At 40.6% G+C, this 21,005-nt stretch overlaps 1 protein-coding gene across 17 annotated transcripts in view; it reads right to left on the reverse strand.

Moving 5' to 3' along the window:
• Positions 1 to 1,260: 1,260 nt before the first annotated feature.
• The window catches only part of EFCAB11 (EF-hand calcium binding domain 11), a 138,958-nt gene continuing 119,213 nt past the window's right edge, over positions 1,261 to 21,005 (reverse strand). For 5 of the 17 annotated variants that reach the window (XR_011533133.1, XR_011533132.1, XR_011533128.1 and 2 more), the window contains 2 exons: positions 9,565 to 9,586; positions 9,216 to 9,420 (listed from right to left, as the gene is read on the reverse strand). Coding sequence is in view for 8 of the 17 variants with exons in the window: in XM_070594594.1 (XP_070450695.1) it covers positions 9,574 to 9,586 (13 nt within the window). In the remaining 9 variants the exon portion in view is untranslated. Of the gene's footprint in view, positions 1,680 to 7,639; positions 8,242 to 9,215; positions 9,421 to 9,564; positions 9,587 to 21,005 lie in introns of those variants that run through there. The other 12 variants (XR_011533134.1, XR_011533129.1, XR_011533131.1 and 9 more) reach the window with 7 other exon arrangements.

Here is a 21,005-nt window from a genome sequence, read left to right on the forward strand (position 1 = left end):
GGTCTGCGCCCAGGATCCAAACTGGTGAGCCCCAGGCTGCTGAAGCAGAGCGCACAAACTTAACCACTCGGCCATGAGGCCAGCCCCTCTTAGCAACGTTCAAGTATACAATACAGTATTGTTTACTATAGTCACCATGCTGTAGCTTAGATCCCCACACATTATTCATTTTATAACTGGAAATATGTACCCTTTGACCAGCATTTCCCCATTTTCCCCACCCCCTCAGCACCTGGGAACCACCATTCCTCTCTCTGTTTCTATGAATTTGGCTTTTTTAGATTCCACATATAGGTGATATTATACAGTATTTGTCTTTCTCTGTCTGGTTTATTGTACTTAGCATAACACCCTCAAAATCCATCTATGTTGTCAAAAATGGCAGGATTTCCTTCTTTTTTATGACTGAATAATATTCCATTTTATATATAAATAGATCACATTTTCTTTATCCATTCATCCATCAATGGACACGAAGCTTGCTTCCATGTCTTCACTGTGTCAACAGACCTGAACTGGACACGAGAAGAAGCTAGGAAGCACACCTGCAGGTGGACGGCACCTTATAGTTCTCAGTGCTGGGAGGAATTGTGAAGTTCAAAAGAAACAGAAAGGGCTTTCTTTTCAATAGATCCAAAGCTAAGGGATTTTTCCTTGAAATGGATATTGAAAGCGATATAATAGAAAAGCTGGGGACTTTTGTCTCGGTTTTTTGAAGGTGCTCCAAATGCAATTCAAAAGCCGGGGCTTTAAAATATATAAGGTCTCTTCTTTGTCAGAAACCACCCAAATCATATAAAAGGCTGTGAACATACTTCCTATGCCAAAGGCTGACCCCAGTGGGGCACCCATGAGAGTTCAGAGAGTCCCATAACATTGTTTTGAAAAGCTATGTGCTGCCTTTGCATATATATATATATATTTTTTTTTTTTTGAGGAAGATTAGACCAGAGCTAACATCTGCTGCCAATCCTCTTCTTTATTTGCCAAGGAAGATTGGCCCTGAGCTAACATCCGTGGCCATCCTCCTCTACTTTATATGTGGGATCCCTACCACAGCATGGCTTGATAAGTGGTGCATAAGTCCACACCTGGGATCCACATCCAGGAACCCCAGGCCGCCGAAGCGGAGCACATGACTGCTGTGCCACCAGTCCGGCCCCCCCACCTTTACATATCTTTAACTGACATCTAAACTTTTATTATAAATTTAAAGAGTGGCAAGGGATATGATTTCCACCATTACAGTAAGATCTGAAATTTAAAAAAAAATAAAATTTTTATTTTAGAACAGCTTTAGATTTGCAGAAAAATTGTGAAGATAATACAGAGTTCCCATATACCTCACGCCCAGTTTCCCCTATTATTAACATCTTATGTTAGTATGGTACATTTGTTATAATTAGTAACAGAATATCAATACATTATTATTAACTAAAGTCTATACTCTATTCAGATTTCCTGGGTTTTTAACTAACGCCTTTTTCCTGTTTCCAGATCCCAGCCCAGCTATCACATTACATTTAGTTTTCTTGTCTCCTTACGTTCTTCTTGGCTGTGCCAGTTTCTCAGGCATTCCTTGTTTCTGATGACCTCGATGGTTTTGAGGAGTACTGGTCGGGTATTTTTGTAGAATGTCTCTGAATCGGGATTTGTCTCATGTTTTTCTCATGAGTAGACTGGCGTTGGGGTTTTGGGGAGGAAACAGAGAGACAAAGTGTCATTTTCATCACATCAAAAGTACTTAGTATCAACATGACTTATCATTGTTAATGTTGACCTTGATCGCCTGGCTAAGGTAGTGACTGCCAGGTTTCTCCACTTTCACTCTGTGGCCTCCTTCCATTCCGTTGCCTTTGGAAGAAGGTCACTACATGCAGTCCACACTGAAGGAGTGGAGAGGGGCTCCCTCTCTTTGAGGGCAGAGGACCTGCCTAAATTATTTGGAATTCTTCTGCAGGGGACATTTGTCTCTACTCTTCCTCTTATTTATTTATTCAACTAGCGTGGATTCATGGGTATTTATATTATGCTTTGGGTTATAATCCAATACTACTTTATCTCTTTGCTAAAATTTTTCCCAGCTTGGGCCACTGGGAGCACTTTTGGTTCTTGCGGCCTTTTGACATATGCCTTATCAGTGTAGGGGTTTTGTTTGTTTTTGTGTGGGTTTTTTTTTTTTTTGAGCACTTCCTCACTTTATGGTGCTACAAGATGCTCCAGCCTCATCTTATATATTTTACTGCTCTAAAAAAAAATTCCCTTTGCTTCACCTATTCAACTCTCCCCGACTAAAAAACCTGATAATCACTGCTCTTTTAGTCATCACTATAATTTTGCTTTTGCCAGAATGTCATATTGATATCATATAGCATGTAGCCTTCTCAGGGTTCGGCTTCTTTCACTTAGCAATATACATTGAAGATTCATCCATGTCTTTTTGTGGCTTGATAGCTCATTTCTTTATATCCCTGGGTAATAATTCCATTGTATGGCTGTACCATATTTTGTTTATCCACTCACCTCCTGAAGGGCTTCTTCAGGTTGCTTCCAGTTTTTGGTGATTATGAATTAAACTGCTATAAACATCCTTGTGCAAATTTTTGTGTGAAGGGAAGTTTTCAAATCAGTTGAGGAAATATGCAGGAGCATGATTGCTGGATCATACGGTAAGACTATGTTTAGGTTTGTAAGAAACTGGCAAACTGTCTTCCAAAGTGGCTGTACCATTCTGCATTCCCACCAGCAATGAATGAGAGTAGCAATTACTGAACTGTAAGTGAAAGTAAGAAAGGTAGGAGGAGGACAGAGAACGGGAGACATATGAGAGAATATCATCAGTATAACATAAGTATAATTGGAGTCTGAGAGGACTCTCTTCAAGAATGTGGTAAAAGAAGTATCTGAAGAGATAATGGCCAAGAAGTTTCCACATTTGATGAAAGACATACAGTATCCTAGAATGTTGGTTTCTATTATAATAGGGGGGAAATCTGTTGATGCAAGTTTGGCTGTCAGTGAAAAAGCACGTTGGATTAAACCCCGGATGGCCCAATGTATGTAATGCTGTTTATGGATGTGAGAAGGATAGCAGAAATGGAGGAAGGAAAGAGAGAAGGAAGAGAGAAAGGGAAGGAAAAAGGCAAAAAAAAAAAACAGAGAGAGAAAGACAAATGAGCAAACCTCATCCCGTGAACAGTTCAATACAAGCAGCAGTAGGGAAAGCCTGATAAAGAAACTGACCCCAGCACTATTTCTGCCATATTTGACCTTAGAATGTCATTTAAAATCAAGGTTGGCTTCCTTCTTTAAAAGGAAGAAGATGACCAAATCTGGCTTCTACTTTACAGTGACTGTGATGATGATAATATTTGTGCTGTATTTCCAGACCTTTGGTACAATTTTTCTATAAATTCAATATTATTGAAATCTTTTCTCCTAAAGTCACATACTATAGCAAACTTAACTGTTTTGCACTCCTTTGAAGTTTTTTTCAAGGATCAGTAAACTATAAGATTCCGAGTATGTTTATGTTTTCATATAAATTAGCTTGCATTTTCTGTGAAGTTAGAATAATGTTCTTTTTAATTTACATTCCTGAGTACTTTACTAATTTAGAATTCAAGAGAAATTTAGATTGAGTCCTCCATATTTTATTATGTTAAATTTTTTTAAGCCACTTTTCAATCTATGTGGCTAAGCCAATTTAAATTTGTTTTGTAAGAAAGGTCACTTCCGGAGCTGCTATGCCTAATGCCATTAAGTTTCAATTTGCGTGTGTTCTAACTAATTCTGCATTTCTAAATGGATTTCTCAAAAGTTAGAAGCTAATAAAAAGGAAAGTAACCAACAGTTTATTTTTATTAATCCTAAATTACAATTCCATAAGTGAAGTGTGAACACCAAGGAGCATGATTGGTGCAACACACAGTTTAGAATTTACACACGTAAGTGAGTGTTGCCCAATGAGAAGGCACGTCTGTTTCAAAAACACACTTCCATTGTTCAGAGCATTTCTAGAACTCCTCTTTGAAAATTGTCTTTAGAATTTGCAGCACATTTAAAAAGATATTGTCTGGAGGCTGGCCCCATGGCCAAGTGGTTAAGTTCTCGTGCTCTGCTTTGGCAGCCCAGAGATTCACCGGTTTGGATCCTGGGTGCGGACATGGCACTGATCATCAAGCCATGCTGAGGCGGTGTCCCACATGCCACAACTAGAAGGACCCACAACTAAAAATATACAACTATGTTCCGGGGGACTTTGGGGAGAAAAAGGAAAAATAAAATCTTAAAAAAAAAAAAAGATGTTGTCTCTGGTGGCAAATCTTTGTCTTTTGAAAGTGGGTTTGATTAATAACCTAATGGAATTTGGGTTAAGCTTGGTGATGTATAAGATGGGAATTAATATTTAATACCTACTAATGCTAGATGCTTGACCGGGGTTGGCCAGTGAACCTGGATAAACTCATTTTGGGTCAAAAACAAAGTGTAACCATAGAACATGGACCAACAGCGTAGAGGATTTTCCCAGGGGAGGCGATGTAGCGTAACAGAAAGGTATCCGTGTTTAGTTAGACTCACAGGTTAGCGTCATCACCCTGACACCCTCCACCCATCCCCATCACTTGGCCTGAGCCAAGCCACTTAGACTCTCTGAGACTGTTCCCTCATTTATAAAAGAGGGTGGCTAATATCTATCTTAATAAACTTTCAAGAATAAAATAAAATAAATACAAAGTTCTTAGCATAATGAGTCCCTCTCACCCCTTCCCAGGTGAAAACTGTGAGGAGAAAAATACTCATTAGGACGAAGGTGGTCCAATATATTTTTTACCTGAATTTTATTATTCTATGGTTGCATTTTCCTAATATCTCATCAGCTATGAATTCGAAGGTTATCTGTTACTTTCGTATTTTCGGCAAAGATCTAGTTGCCGTTTTCGTGTTTTTAGGCTAAGGGACTCTGTGAATGTGTGAGTTACCTGGTTGTGGGACGGTATGGTAGAGGCAGTTAGTTGTGAAAGATGAAGCTGAACATATCAGTCGAGACCAGATTATAGAGAGCTTTGAGTGGCATATTAAGAGTTTAGACATTATCCAATAGAAAAGGTGCCTACCAAAAACTATTGAACAGAGAATAATCTTTGTCTGTGTTTTGGGAAGATAATTGACATGCTAGACTAAATTTCTTGACAGCCAGGGTCTGTGTCTCACTTATCCACACATCCTTTACTCATCTTTATATGAACGAGTAAAAGAACAAATGGCTGATGAAAGGATGGTAGCAAGAACAAGAACACGGGCAGGGAGATTCTGATGGGATGGAAGAAAATGTCATGAAAGTTTTTGCAGACGCAGACTGAAAAGGATTCAGTGACTGACTGAATGTCAGAGTGAAGGAAGATGGGAGACATCTGAAAAGATTTCTGAGGCAGCTGGCTTGGATGACAGCTTGGCAGGGTGGGGCGGGGGGGGGGGGGGGGTTGCCATTAACAGAAATAGAAAACACGGAATGAGGAACCAATTTGAAAAATTAGAGGAAACAGTGAGGCTGACTTCTTTTCAGTGAGTTTGTATTGAGGTGGAAATGTCCAACAGCCAAATGAAAACACAGGTCTGGGTTGAGCAAAGGTCGAGACTAGACATAAAGATTGGTGGAGTCACACCCATAAAGGGGACAGCTGAAGTCTTGGGAGTGGGTGAAATCATCCTTGGAGAATGTGTTGATCAAGAAGATTGGCCAATTACAGAACCTTGGAGAATACTAACACTTAGAGGATGGTTGTAGGAGAGGAAACAGGGAAAGACAGTGAGGGAAATGGGCACAGAAATACCATGAGAGAGCAATGTCATGGAGGCTAAAGAGAGGACCCAGGAGAAGCGAAAAGTGTGGTGAGGTCTGAGAGGGGCTGGTGGGTTTGGTCATCAGTAGATCACTGGTGATCTCTTTGAGAGCTGTTGCCACAGGGGAAGACTGGAGCTGATATACTGAGAGGTCAAGTAGAGGCAGGGGTATGGGAAAGAGAAGTGGTAACAGCTCCCTCTTCCATCTGGAACTATTTCTTCTCAGTCTTTTTAGGAGACTCTTTTCTCTGCTGCCCCAATAAATGTTGATGTTACTTAGGACTCTGTCCTTGGCTCTATGCTTGCAACAGTTAGTGTTCTCTTGGTTTCAAATAACAGAAAGCAACTCCAGCTGGCCTGAGCAGAAAGATTTATTGGAAGGATACTGGGTTACCTCATAGGACCCAAAGGGTTATGGCTGGGCTTTGCACGTAAGCTTTAACCAGAAATCAAGCACCATAGGGTTTCTCTAGCTCCTTTCTTGTTTCCCTCTCGGTGTCTATTTCATTTTCTGCTCTCATTGCAAACCACCTGCCTGGGTTTTCCAAGACATGTGGTGGAAAACATGTCTGCCACTCGCTCCCGAGTCATATCCACTCACTCAGCCACTCAGAGGAGCACTGCTATGTCTCACTCACACTCACTCTTGATGTCTTCCAAGGGAAGACACTGACTTGATCAACTTGCATAGATACCCACCATTAGGCCATGCAATTGAGGAAGAACCAACAAGGTCACACTGCACAGATGGTATCACGTGGCTTGGGGATGAGGGTAGGGACTGGGACCTAGAAGTGAGAAGCTAGGGGAAAAGCTTACAGGATGAGGATTTGGACTGTGCCTAGGGATGTGATAAGGAGGGGAAGGTGACTTGAGCAGCTTCTCATCTCCCCTCTTTCTTTTTGGTCTGCATTCTGAGAGCCTGGGCCCTCCGAAGCAGCAAATCCTAGGGGTGCCCTCCCTCCTTGACTAGGTCCCAGCCATACTGTTTTCTTCTAAGAAAGAAAACGGAATGGCTGCCCAGCTATTATCAACTTCCCCTCCCTATGACCAGTCCTCAGGACATCTGGGTGAGTGCCCAGTGACCCTATCTATATCCTCAGGGTGAACCAGAGTTAACTGATCCAGGGGCCAAATAGAGCCTCTTTCTAAGGTCTTTGGACCTGTAATTGGACAGATCATGGGCCAGTTCCATTTCAGAACGGTGAGAGGCTGACGGTGACTATGGGACAGAGGCAGAGTCTGGAGGTGCTTATGTTGCTGGTTCTAGTTCTCCTGGAAATCCAGCTGCACCACTGCCCTCCCTTTGTTAGATTCCATAAGATAGCCCACCATTTTCTAGTAGATTCCCTTTCCGTCTAAGCTAGTTTGGGTAGGTTTCCGGCATTGAGATGGAAAAAAGCCTGGACTATCCAGGGTCAAGAGAGTTGCCCAATAGCTGTTCCCAGCCTGGCCTCCTGCCTAATACATCCACTGGAGGAAGTGACCCCTCCCTTTCTCTTGTCATGTTTCCAGGGAGAAATGAGGTCCAAAACGTGATCACAATGTGAGTTTTTGATATTCTGGCAATTACTAAAATTCTGGCACTTTGTTGGTGGATTACTATAACTTTGATATTTTAAAAATCTAAAATCTGTATCACTTATGTATTGAGATGAGGATCGAGGACTCAACTATTCAATTTATGATGAAAGTACTTGCTGAAAAAAACTACCCAAAGTCAGAAAGGGCTTTTCATCAGTTAGAACAATTTGTCCTAAAACACACACAATATTCAATGATATCATTGATCCACTTTGTTTTTGAAATAATATTTCATTTGTACTTCATAACAACTTTAAAAGTTTCTTCATTTTAGATAATGTTTAGTTTGCTAATTTTTGAATAAGACTATTTTTTTAACAAATTTCTTATTTTGGAATAGTTTTAAATTTACAGAAAAATTATGACAATAGTACAGAGTTCCCATATTCTCCCCAGCCAGTCTCCCCTATGATTAACATTTTATATGAGAATGGTACATTTGTCACAATTAATGAACCAGTATTGATACAGTATTATTAAGTCCATACTTCTATAGTGTTTACCTACCTTTTCATTTTCCAAGATCCCATCCAGAATATCAAATTACATTTAGTTGTTATGTCTCAAGTTCCTCTGATTTGTGATAGTTTAAGACTTTATTTTTAAGTTTATCTGCTAATAATTTGTGTTAAAAATGATGCTTATTGGGGCTGGCCCTGTGGCCTAGTGGTTAAGTTTGGTGTACTCTGCTTCAGCAGCCCAGGTTTGGTTCCTGGGAGCGTACCCACACCACTCATTGGCGGCTATGCTGTGGCGGCGACCCACACACAAATAGAGGAAGGCTGGAACGAATGTTGGCTCAGGGCGAATCTCCTTCAGGAAAAAAAAAATGTTGCTGTTTAATGTTTCTACTTTACAAATTTACATTTTTACGTGACCTTTAAATGTTTAACACTTTTAAAATTCGAATTATATTAGATGTATTCCTAATGTTGTTAATGTTATGAATTCTGAGTACTTATAAAATATTAGTATTGATACCAGTATTTATTTAAAATAAATGCTGAATGCCCAGAATCATGGTTTTTGTTCCAGTACCGCAGTCACCAAGCCCCAGGGGTGGATGGGCAGAGCATGGAGAATGTGAACACAGATGACTAAGGCTCTTGGTGCAGGGCAGATGGCCCAGAACCAGAGTGGGCATGGCAGATGGCAGCTGGGCAGCCGAGGGCTTGCTGCTGTCCTGCAGGAACCCCAGGCCCAGGCCGTCCTAAAGGGATCTGCAAATAAGTCTTTTGCCCCCAATATCCTTACTGCACTGTTCTTTCTCTGTATAGAGCTGGAGAAGACTTACTTGTGTCAGCCCAATCTGGATTCTCTGTCTTGCACGGCCAGTTTGTGGCTGTGCCATTTTGTGATGATGATCTTGACTATGGCTACGTTATCTTAGAGAAGTCTTAAGTTTTCGTTTTCCCAACACCTTTCTCGTTGCTTGGGACGTAGTAAGCACTCAGTACATATAGGTGCTATTATTTAGTCAACCAAAGATGAATGCATGAAGGAAACTGGCACCATTGGCAGGAAAAAGTGACTCCTCTCCTGACATTAGGATATGATGAGAATCAGGGAGCCTGTGCGTGGGGTGGTGAGGACTTAGCAAATGAGTGGAGCACCATGGCCTGCAGTGTGGGGTGGGAGTGGGAGGTTGAGAGTGAAGAGGAGGGTTTGGAAAGCAACCCAGTGGCAGTGCCAGCAGCAGCCAGACTCAGGGCTGCTAGCCACATGGAAGGAGACAACCTGTAATGACCACCTCTAGGATTCTGAGATGTAAGCACTTAGAAGCTGGAAACCATGATGAAGAGTTTAATTAAGTATGTAGCATTACATCATTAGCAGAGTGAAGTTCGACATTTCAATACAAAATAATCTATTCGTCTCCCGCAGAAGGTACCAAAAGCAGCTCACAATAGTTAGGCTTCATTTTGTCCATAGTTCATGGCATATTCGAAGTCTTTATAGCTCACGAGATCATCTGAGTCTTGATCCACTTCCCTGGAAAATGAAACAAAAAGTTATATACAAGTTATTTTCGTCAACACTTATGCATCAAGAGCACATGAGAATCTTTATTTCTTTGCATGTCTACGTGTGAGAGACACTTATTTCATCTACTTGAAGGCTAAAGTTGATGCTTACTTTTTTCTTTCATTGATAATACCTAAGGCGGAAAAGAAAGGAAAAAGTATTTATTAAAACCTACAAAAAATAATATGCCCAACACATTTAAAGGAATGAAGACAAATATACAGGTTATATAAGAAAAGCAGGAATGACAGTTTTCCTAGTCATCCTACAAATTCTTTACATAATATATCAATAAATCTATATGCATTACACAACAGAAATGTGGAATAAACAAACAGAGATAAGAAAAATGATTTGGGAATAAATAATAATGATAGGAACAATGATTAACATCCTGCATCACACTGCCTTTACATTCCTTGTCTCACTGAACCTGTGCACTGAGGCTGTGCATTCTACAGACAGGACATTGAGCTGAAAGATGTTCAGCAGTTTTACAAGATGGTGCTACCGCTAAGTAGCAGGCTTGGAACTCAAATTAGGATCATTGAATTCCAAAACCAGGGCTCTACACTCTGTTGCCATTGCCTCCCTACATAAAGAGGATATTCAGAGAGAACTGGTTGTATTATAATTCCCACATGGCCAATTCCAGCTACAGAAGTTTTCACTGGTTTCATTCACGGCCTCAGAAGCTCTGTTAAATCCCCACAAACACCCGATAAGCTTTTCTGATTCCTATGAAGAGTGAAGATATGAGCCTCTGGCTGGTTAGCTGAGGGTGACCTCAGCTGTGTTGTCCCTGTGTGTCCGTAGACTCTCTGAGATGGGGGCAATGCTCCCTGAACAGGGAGCAGAGAAAAGCACCGACTGCACATGGGTAAGATGACTCACGTCAGAAGGGCAAATTAAGGCATAAGCACACATTCAACCATTACAGTAAAAGTAATGTTTATTTAAAAAGTGTTTGCAAGGATAACTGAGGAGTAGTGGTCACAATTCCTCTTTGGGGGACATTCTAAAACAATGCATTACATGCCTTATATGGAGCTTCTGTGGTTGATGCAAATTATATTTTGTTGAAACAACAAATGGTATCAACAATGACATAGGGCTTTTTAAAGCAAAGACTGGCCCAAGTAACAGAACTACTAATCACTGTAATAGTTTTAAAGCAGGCTTTTAAAATATTGAATTCTAAAATAAACTTTCTGCATATTTCATGCCAAAGTCTCTGAAGTCTGTAATGGTTCTGGATAGAGTGATGATAATTTTTCATTCTTTTGAAGTAGAGAAAATCCCTACTTCTCTGCCCCAGGGCAAAACCATGTTGCAGGGTGTTAGCATAAAATGATTGCAGACTGCAGGGGCCATTATTCTTGTTACTTCTTTTGGTAAAATATACATGACGATTTCATGCCATACAGGACCGAAAGCAGAATGCCAGATCTCTTCTAAGGGATTAGAAATAATCAGTATCACATGTTACCGACTACAGAATATAAATCATCCCTTTTATTAAATTAGATAATTGAAGATTCTTAATATTGCCTAAGTACTTTTTCCCAAGGAACTGGATTAGATGAATGGCCTTTTTTCTTCCCACTCTGAACTGGTATTGGTTGAACTATAAATCTCAGAGGGTGAGTTAAGAGGACAGCCTAGAAAAGTAACATTTAGATGCTATTTTTAGTGTTTAAAGATAATGTTTAGCTACTGCTTCTGATACTTTTTTTTTGGTATGATTCTTCACTTATTGAGATGTTGAATGTTCGCAGAAAAGGAAATCCTTTTGCCTGATTTTCTCAAGAAATAACCTTCATTGTACCTGCGTTAACTTCTCACTTTTCTCGCTCTCTTCGCCAAAGCTTCGTGTCATAAAATGGGCACAGTAAAAGCAAGAGGTGTTAAAATGGAAACACTTATTCGTAAGGTTTGGAGTGGCATTTTATTCACATAATAAATGGAGGAACGTCCTGTTTATATTTAAAATGAGACATGTTAAAATACTCTGTCTTCCAATTTTTCTTCCTCATAATATATATATGAGCAGATTTGGTCATCTCAATCTGAGTAAAGAAGAAATTCACATTTCAGAGCTATAATTTTAAAAGCTACAAATACTGTTTTTCATTGAATATGGAATTATTCCGAAGAAGGAAGTTTTCACAGCGCCCACACTCAAATCACCGAGTGATTAAAGAGCAGACATGGCTGGTGGGTAGAATAAATGGTGTGTTGAGAAGATGAAGAAAACGTTAGATAAAAAGTTTCGTTGTTTCTGTTGACAGCATTTAACCCTAAAAGGAGTTTACTCTGGTTCTGAAACTAGAGTATGCTGTTTTGGTGTCACCAACACACATTCAGCACTAAAATATTCCACGATCCCTCACTCCAACTAGAAATAAACTCAATGAGGGCAAGAACTTTCTCTTGTTTGCTCCTCTGTCCCCACCTCTTAGCCCATAGCAGGCCATGAATGTCTGCAGAGTAAATGAATTTGTGAAATAAATGAATCTGGGGAAATAGCTGACAACATTATGAATATCTACTGCCTCCCAGGAGGTACTGGGAGATTAAAGAAAGAGAGTGTATCATCACTGTTTTTTTGGAGTTTGAAAACTAGCCAGAGAAACAATACACACTGAAGAAGATACCTAGGAACCATCACTCAGGGACCCACATGTAACGGTCACTTATGGCCTCCATGCCCAAGAGTTTTTTGTAAACACAGACCAGGTACAAGAGAGATCAAGCAACAGATGAACTTAGGAAAGTGAGGCTGCAGAGTAGAACATGGGTAAAAGGAACCCCTTGAGTGTGAGGCTGAACAATTTAGAGATAAAGAGCAGGAAACTGGAAACCAAGGCAGACACTGGACACGTCTGAGTCTAACCTACCTTACAGTCGGAGCTCAAGCACTTCAACCCAGTTAAGTAGCTGCTCTTTAACCAGACACGTGGATAGAACTATACATATACACATACAGGCTTGTATTTCAGAATGGGCTTTTCAAAGGAATGAACAAAGCTCATACAGATGTATGAGAGTAAAATAAATTGCTCTTAACAACAAGTGCTTTCAAAAATGTAGATCTAGTTAAATTAAAGCCTTTTTGGTTTGGTGGTTTTTGAGATGCAAAAGGAAGATCTGGAATTGATTTGGGGTGGAGGGACCCAAGAGAGCTGAATTTTTCTGTGTAACTCAGTATGACAATTTAGAACCATCTGGGTGGAAGGGGTAAGCAAGATAAGAGAGGGTGCAGGAAGAAGGGACTACTGAGAGGCGGGGAGGCTGGGATGCTATGCGAGGAGAACTGGCCCGTGGAAAAGTCCCCAGTGGTGTAGTGATCAAAAGTCCTTTGATTAACTGCTATGTCTACTGTGTGCTTCAAAGTCGCTTGTATTGCTTGATATAACCTCTCCCCCATCTTTACTACGGGGTGCAACAGGCACATGCTCTATGGTGCATTTGAGGGTGTCTGTGTTGAGTTGGGGGCTGAAGATTGAGTTAGGAGTTGAGTTCCATCTGAGCAGGTGCAGGAGAGAGTGAGAAAAATAGTGGGGAATGGTAAGATGATCCATCAACTGAATTAATTCAGAGAAATGAGAACTCTGGAAGCCTTCCAGAAATTTGCCAAAATCTTGGGAAGTGCTTTAAAGTTCCACAGAGTGTGGAATGGGGGTTTCAGGCAATGCTATCTGGGCTTTGAAGTGCAGGAAGACCCAGGTTGACACTGGGATGCATTGAGAATTTCAGGCAGGACCAGACTCAGCCCATCCAGCTGAGTTCCGACAGTTTTCACATCCGTTAAAATACAAACATTCTCTGACTCATCATATAAGTGGTTATAATTCCTCTCAACAGCATGAGCTTCAGCATTTGTCTTTTACATCCTGATTTGTTAAAAACGATTCTGTTCTCTCCTTTTTGTGATGCTGTGTGGACTTCAACAGACTAGGTATCTCCCACGACTGGATGTGCCCCTGTGACCCAGAGGCCAAGTGGTCACCACCTTGAAGGAGCCAGGCTTTCACCCTCTGAATCTTTGGTTAAGCTAGGCCACAGTATTGCTCTAACTTTTTCTAAAGAGAAACAGAGGTGGTTGTTTTCTTAATTTAAATAATACGTAAGTAGTGAATGTTTCTCACAAGTGGTAAATGTTTCTCTACAAAAATATTTGCATCCTAACAATTTCTTGCAATGTTTTGAAAGTAGCTACTTCTTGGAAAATCGTTTTGGTTGTAAAACAATTCAAGAGTGCCCCTTGGCCTGGGCTCCACAGCCACACTTCAGACTGGAGTATGCACTTCTGTCCAAGTTACTTAAAAAAAAAAAAAAGGAGGAAAGAAACAAAGAGGGTTTCATTTCATTACACTGAAACAATGGAATATTCTCTATTAAAATGATATAAAGACTATAAAAGTGACATTTTTAAGTGGAAACAAGAATACAACTAGTGTATACATTATATTAGCAATCTCATAAACATCTGTATTCATTTGAGCAGAAGTTGAAGATTATATGCTGAAGAGACACTTGTATTATGGGTTATTTTGTCTTAAAATATTCTTTAAGGTTATTGATATCTTTTTCAACTGAAAGAATATTTTCTTTCTTTTAGTCCAAATTTTCTAAACAGGTGGCCTTATTTCACCATGTATAAATCCTCAGCAGCCAGAGCGAGGCTTCTCAACCTCAGCACTGTTGCCATTCTGGGTTGGATCATTCTTTGTTCAGTGGGGCTGTCCTGTGCACTGTAGCATGTTGAACACCATCCCTGGCCTCTACCCTCTAGATATCAGTGGCACCGTCTCCCTCCCTCCACAGTTGTGACAGCCAAAAATGTCTCCAGCTATTGCCAAGCGTCCCCTGGGGAACAAAACCATCCCTGGTTGACAACCACTGAGCTAGAGGAACCATAGTTGGAGGCAATTCTTTGGAACATTCCAGGTTAATCTCTACCTACTAAAACAATTGCTTTTAAAGACTTTTTTTTAAAAAAAGTAATTTCAGGGGCAGATGAGGCACACATGTTTCTTGGATGGATTTCACAGATAATCGCCTCAACATTCCACTTTGCAGACACTAAGGTTTTGAATTTAGCCCAGAGAAGACCCCACTCCTGAAGCAAGCTCTTGGTGGTGGCAACAGGGCGAGTGACAGGCATATCTGTGTTCCCAGCAAACACACGGACAGACAGCCATTATTTTGAGTCACTGTGATAGTTACACAGGGTTTTGAAAGTTGACGCCGTATTTGATTCACCTGAAACATGAATGAGAAATGTAACGTGGAGGCAAAGATTTAAATGAGAAAAGTTTTCATCGTGGAATTTTTGGGGTGGGGAAAAAGGGAGAGGGAGTCTCTTTCTCTTTGATTCTTTACAAAATAATTTAAACTGAAGTCAAAACTGCCATTACATTAGGGACAAAGCTGTCATATTGACTGAACAGCGAGCGTAAAAATTACCCTCCAAGCAAGGAGCCCCTGCTGGGGATGAGAGGACCCGCCAAGAGAAGATGTGATGATGACAGCTTCTCCCGCAAGCTGCTTTCTCTTCTGAGGAACCTGCTGGTTCCTTCCACGGGCGTGCTTGCTCTTCGTTAATGAGAGTCCTGCAGAGTTCTACAGCAATTCAGTTGGTAATGTGTTTATTAATTTTACCTTTTTAAAGTTCTGTGTTAAGAAAAGCCATTCAGACATGCAGGAAAGATAAAAGAGATATGTAGCTGGTTTCTGGTCTTTTCCAGGCTCCTACACGACTTCGGCAGTTCAGTGTGTGTTGGACTCCCTTTGTGCCCCACCTCCCACTTTTACTCCAGGTGTGGCTGAGAGTGCTGCCCCTCCGTTGCACCCTGACCAAGCATCTCTTGCTGCCTGCCTGGGACTGCTCTAACACCTGGGTGTGGCCCTCACAGACACGCAATCTGGAAGTACAAAAAAAGGACAATGCCCCATAGGCTTGACCAGTGAGGCAACAGGCATGAGTGGCTAACCACTCTCTTCTCTCTCCCTCAAATAGACAACTCTGAGGTTGTCCTCTCGGCTCACTGGAGGTTCTGGTGGGATCAAGCACCAGTCGCTAATGAATGTAACAAACTTGGTAACAGACCCTTGTGTTGGCTTGCCCTCATTCTCTGTTCTGCTCTTGCTCACTGAGGTTATTTCCCAAACAACCAACCTACACGCAAGCCCTTGTCTAAAGCTCTGCTATCAGGAAGAACCCAGGCCAAGACACAGTGGAAAGTTTATTTTGAGAGATCCACTTCTTCCAGGGCATTTAAATTGCTGTCAGCAATTGCATGTCACATCAGATTCTCATTCAGGTAAAAGGGATCTCACTACTTGAAATATATCAGTGGTGTTCTATTTGGTAAATGACTTTTAGCGCAAATTAAATAGTCATGTGCTGCATAATAACATTTGGGTCAACAATGGACCAGATATATGACAGTGGTCCCATAAGATTAGTACCATACAGCATAGGTGTGTTTAGGCTATACCATCTAGGTTTGTGTAAGTGCACCCCACGGTGTTCACACAATGAGGAAATCGCCAAATGACACATTTCTCAGAACACATCCCCATTGTTAAGCGACTCATGACTGTATTGCCTTTAAGAAGAGCTCTGAAGTTTGAAGTTCCAGGTAATTGAAATGCCAGAGTTAATTGGAAAAAGAGAGCAGCAGTCTTCCCTTCACTGTCCAACATACATGTCTTATTTAATAATAGTCTGTCAACAATAAGTAGTAGTATTAGCTTTAAGTGTTCCTTCAGTGTGAGGACAATATATTCCTGAATGTAAAAGAGTTCTTCTGCCTTTTGGATGCAGAGGTAGAGCTATGGACTGGCCACGAGCAGGTGGTGGAGTTGGACATTTAGAATGAACTGTGAAGGATAAAGGGATGGCTAGACCAGGCCAGGAACAAAGAACGACACAAGCCAGGCAAAACCCTGGCCTCAATAGGACCGGGCTCAGCCTACTAGATGAAAGATGCAGTGGACATTGTTGGTTTCTTCCTCAGCACCCATCCCACCCCTTTTGTGCTATGCAGGACCTGTGTGATTTGGGTGAACAGATCCCCACCCCAAGCTCTAGAGTGAGATCTGATTGGCCCAAGCCAATCACTATAATCCCACCCTCCTTACCATGGCAACTGGTTCAAGGATTGAATGGCTTAAGCCAATTAGTACATGGCATTCCTCCTCTGGCATTATTGATCAGTAAAGAGTTGGTCCAACCAGAATGAAGCCTAGGAATTTTGTTTGAGAGTTGAAAAAGTAGAAGCTCTTTCATTGGACAGCTGGAATGCAGAGGTGAGGCTTAGTATGACAACAGTCCTTTTCCTGCCACAAGGATGCAATCTCCACAGTTCTATGAGCCAACGATGCATTGATCCAAAAGTTTACGAACATGTTTTTAAACGTCAATTATCAGCCTAAGAATGGAGACTCCACAGGAAGAGGAAGAGGCAGAAGAATAGCAGAGTGAGCTGGAGCCTAATCAAACCATGCCTGAAGCATGCTCTATGTTGAAATTCTTAGTCATCTGACCCAATACATTCCCTGGGTTGTTTAAGGCAGTCTGAAATGGACTTCCTGCTACTTGCAAATAAAAGCATCCTGACATACCAGGCATCCTGTCTGAAATCTTTTCTAAACCTTGCAATATCTGGAACTTGGTAGACATAGAATAGACAATCAATAAATATAATATATTTGAAATGATTATTCCATTTGAAAGGAACCCTAAAATAATTCAGATTTTCTCTTTAGGTGTTATCCCAAGATTCTGGATTATATTTCACAATTCTGCATTCTAAAGAAATTACTTTCGTGCTGTATCCAACAAAAATCCCTGTTTATAGTGCCTTAACTGTGATTATGTGCTAAAAGAGACTGTTGATGCGACCAATATGGTTTTTTCCCTAAAGAGTGACAGGATAGATTCTCCAGTCCAAGAAAAAAAGGAAAATGGATGTGAAATGCAGTCACAGCTGGCAAAAGTAATTAACCATAAATAATGACTCACTTTTTCCTATTTACTAGGTTTTTAAAATGAGGAGTCTTATTTAAGGCTAGAAATATTTAAAAGGAGGAAAGAATGTAATTTCAATATGCCTAATTATTGACTACTTATAGGCACGTGGATAAATGCAATCAACATACAGCCCGAGGTCTCATTTCCAGCAGACAGTTTTATATTCTTTCTCTACCAAGTGTTTTAGCAGAGCTGCTAATAAATAGTGACATGATCTTTTTTCTCAGTTTGAGTCTCTGGAAGAGAAATTGTGATGTAAGAAAATAGCACAGATTAGACAGCGTAAGGAGAAAGAACAAAAGCCAAAGTGAACATCTCTGAACTGATCATAAAAAATCTGGTTCCTGGATTTTTGGGTCCCTAGATCTTCCATTCTTTCCCTGTGCCTTATCTGAGCAACAGGACTACTGGGAATACAGCAGGGAGGCAGTGTGGTCCAACAGAAACGGCCCCAGAGTGAGCTTTCATCTCAGCGAGGCTGTGTGACCTTGGGCAAGTGTCTTGGTTGCTATGAACCTCAAGCTCCTCAGCTGTCAAGGAGAACGGTTGGGCTATGATTGCTAAGACTCAATACAGCTCTAAATGTTGATGAATCTAAGCTGGATCTTAATTATACAACCGATGCCTTTGTACATAGAAAATTTTAAAATGTCACCCAACTTCCATTAGCCGTTTTTAGCCTTTAAAAAGTAGTTTGAATCTTTAACCCTGCGGACAGTTGTAAAGAACCATAAACACATATAAATGTAAATGGGGGAAAAATGATCCTACATTCAACAGTGTGATTTATGAATGGAGATAAAGCCATTTCTACCTCAAATAGACAATCAGTTCAGCTGAGATATCTAGTGTCATCTTGAACTTGATTATGAGATAAAAGAAATGGGACAGAGATGGCAATCATTTAATCTCTTGAGAACAGCTATTCGGAAGAGCTTTTCACTCTGTGCTCAATAGATTTCTAGCAGGTTATGATCTGGCTAGAAAGAAAGCATAATGATGAGGAAAATTATGTTTTCAATAACACACACTTTTACAGTACAAGTCCTTCCACAAAGGAGGCAATAAAATGAACTCTGACCATTTTAACAGATGGCGTAATGGCTCAGTGCACAGATGTGGCCTCTTTGAAAGCAACAAGTTCATATCCTTGACTGGAGGTTTAGGAATGAGCTGAACTTTCAAATGTAATGTAGGAAAGAGGACATACTTCCAGACGACAAAGCTGAGCATTAGTGGGTTCAGAGGCGTGGAGAGATGGACTAGAAGAATCAGGCTTAATGAGCTTCATTTTGCTAATGCAACAAACAGAGTTGAAGTTGAAATACGAACTATAAACATCAAGCCATTTATAAATGCCCTGCTGATAACATTGTTAGCCACTGTTTGATAGGAAGCTTGCTTGTTCAAAAGCATACTTCCCCGGAGTCAGAAAACACCAATTGCCAAATAATGATTATTTTCTCTAATAGTATAACGTTTTCCAGTAGAATATATTTTTCATAATATATGATAGAGGGATTCTATAGAGTTTTTTGTTTGCTTGTTTTTTCCTTTTTTAAGGAAATGTGATAAATTGAATCTAAAGTTCACCTGGAAAAATAAATATGCCAGAAGATTCAGAATATTAACAAAAAAGTGTTATCAAAACAAAGTATAAAACCTCAGTAATTAAAAGAATGTGATTATGACCCAGGAATCAATGAATGAGAATAGTGTTCAGAACGTGTATATTCAGGAATTCAGCAAAGAGTCAAAGGAGGCTTTTCAAATTGGTGAGGATGAAACAGGTTGGTAGGAAAAGGAGCTGGGATAAATGCTCTCCCAGCATTTAAGTATTGAAAACATAAAGAAATCTAAAATGGGCAGTATTGGCTATCCGTTTGGGGACGGGTGGAGTTTGATTCCACAGCAGAGCCTGCTGTGTGTTCAATGAAACTTGCTTTCTTCTCTTCCTGAAAATATAGCTAAACCACATTTTCCAGCCTCCCTTGCAATTAAATGCGACTGGGAGTTCTGGCAATGGAATGATAATAATATAATAATATAGAAACAAAGAATATCCGTTGCTCCATCTAATTAAAAGCACTTACATTTCAAAGGAGGGCACAGGACCTGACAGTCACCCTGGGGGTTTCCATGGCCAAATCCTGAGAGACACTCTCATGCTGTGTTAGCAGAAACTCACCAGTAATCCAAGGGATTTACTCCAGATAGCTTGGTACAGGAAAATTATTTTTAAAATTCTTTCAGGTCAGGTTTCTTTCTTTTACTAAATGAGGGTGCAGGAATTTATAAAAAATTAAGATTTTTAACTGTTTACACTTTAATTTTAAATAATCAGTTTGGGAAAATAAGATTTTACATCTCAGCCCATTTCTCATTGATGTGCATCACTAAGCCAATAGAAAATCTGGCCTTAGTTCAGCATAATTATAATAAATTATTTATGTTTTCATTTACAACATGCTCCCAGCATTTAAAACCTCTGGGTCTGTGGATAAGAATAAACAACATAAAAAATAAATAACACTTCATAATGAGACAATTGCCTTGGATTATCAGAAGCACTCTATTAATAAAGCCCACCTGTAATCACAAAGTCACACCAAACAGAATGACCACGAGGGCTTTTAATGGGAGAATTTCAGCTGAAAGGGATGAAGGTTCAGAGGGCTCTGACAAGTGTTTAGAAAATCATGAAATGCACAAAGAAGGTGAAGATGACCAAATTAATCAAATCCTAGGTTAAGACCAAGGGACTCCAGGTGCAAGCTCTGAGGGGCTATTTTAGGACTGAAACCTGCATGTGCTTCTTCACACAACAGCTAGAAAACAGGATTTGCTCTCTATCCCTGAAATAATAATTCTCTTCTCCTATGCGGACAGGAGAAGAACTGGGGATGTACTTCCCTTGATGAGGTCTTACAAATTGCATATGGCACCCTCCTGCCCCAATCCTGACAGGCCTCTCCCCTCCTGCCCAGCACTGAGAATCACTCTCAAGGTGGGTGACCACCATGCCCGAAGCTGGCGAGACATCTGCCTTCCTGGGTGGGTGGGGGAGAAGAGTCTTCAGAGGTTTCAGGCTGAGAACAGAAACTGGCTCATGAGCGGTTTCAATAATGCGGAAATCACTAAGGGACATTCGGGGTGTTGGGTGGAGTTCTTCCCAGCCTTGGGAAGAAGCTGGGCTCTCCCATAAATGGCCAAGCTAATACCGACTTCAGGGATTCAAGTTACTGACCCCACCCAGCATGACATTTTCTGCCCATTATCTAGTCTCTCTCGCCTCCAGGCAGGGCCACATCATTGATTATGGAGCATTTCAGCTGCTAAAAAAGATCCTGATCATCATTAAAGGCATTAAGTGTTGATCCGTGCCGGCTAAGTGAGTTAAAAGGTTTGTGCCCTTCTAGTAACAACTCGGAGAGGCTATTTCAGGATATTTATTAAACAAATTAAGTATTTACATTACGCTCAAGCACAGAGGCACAGCAATTAAGTG

The sequence above is a fragment of the Equus przewalskii genome, chromosome 25, assembly GCF_037783145.1.
Source record: "Equus przewalskii isolate Varuska chromosome 25, EquPr2, whole genome shotgun sequence".
Classification (NCBI taxonomy): domain Eukaryota; kingdom Metazoa; phylum Chordata; class Mammalia; order Perissodactyla; family Equidae; genus Equus; species Equus przewalskii.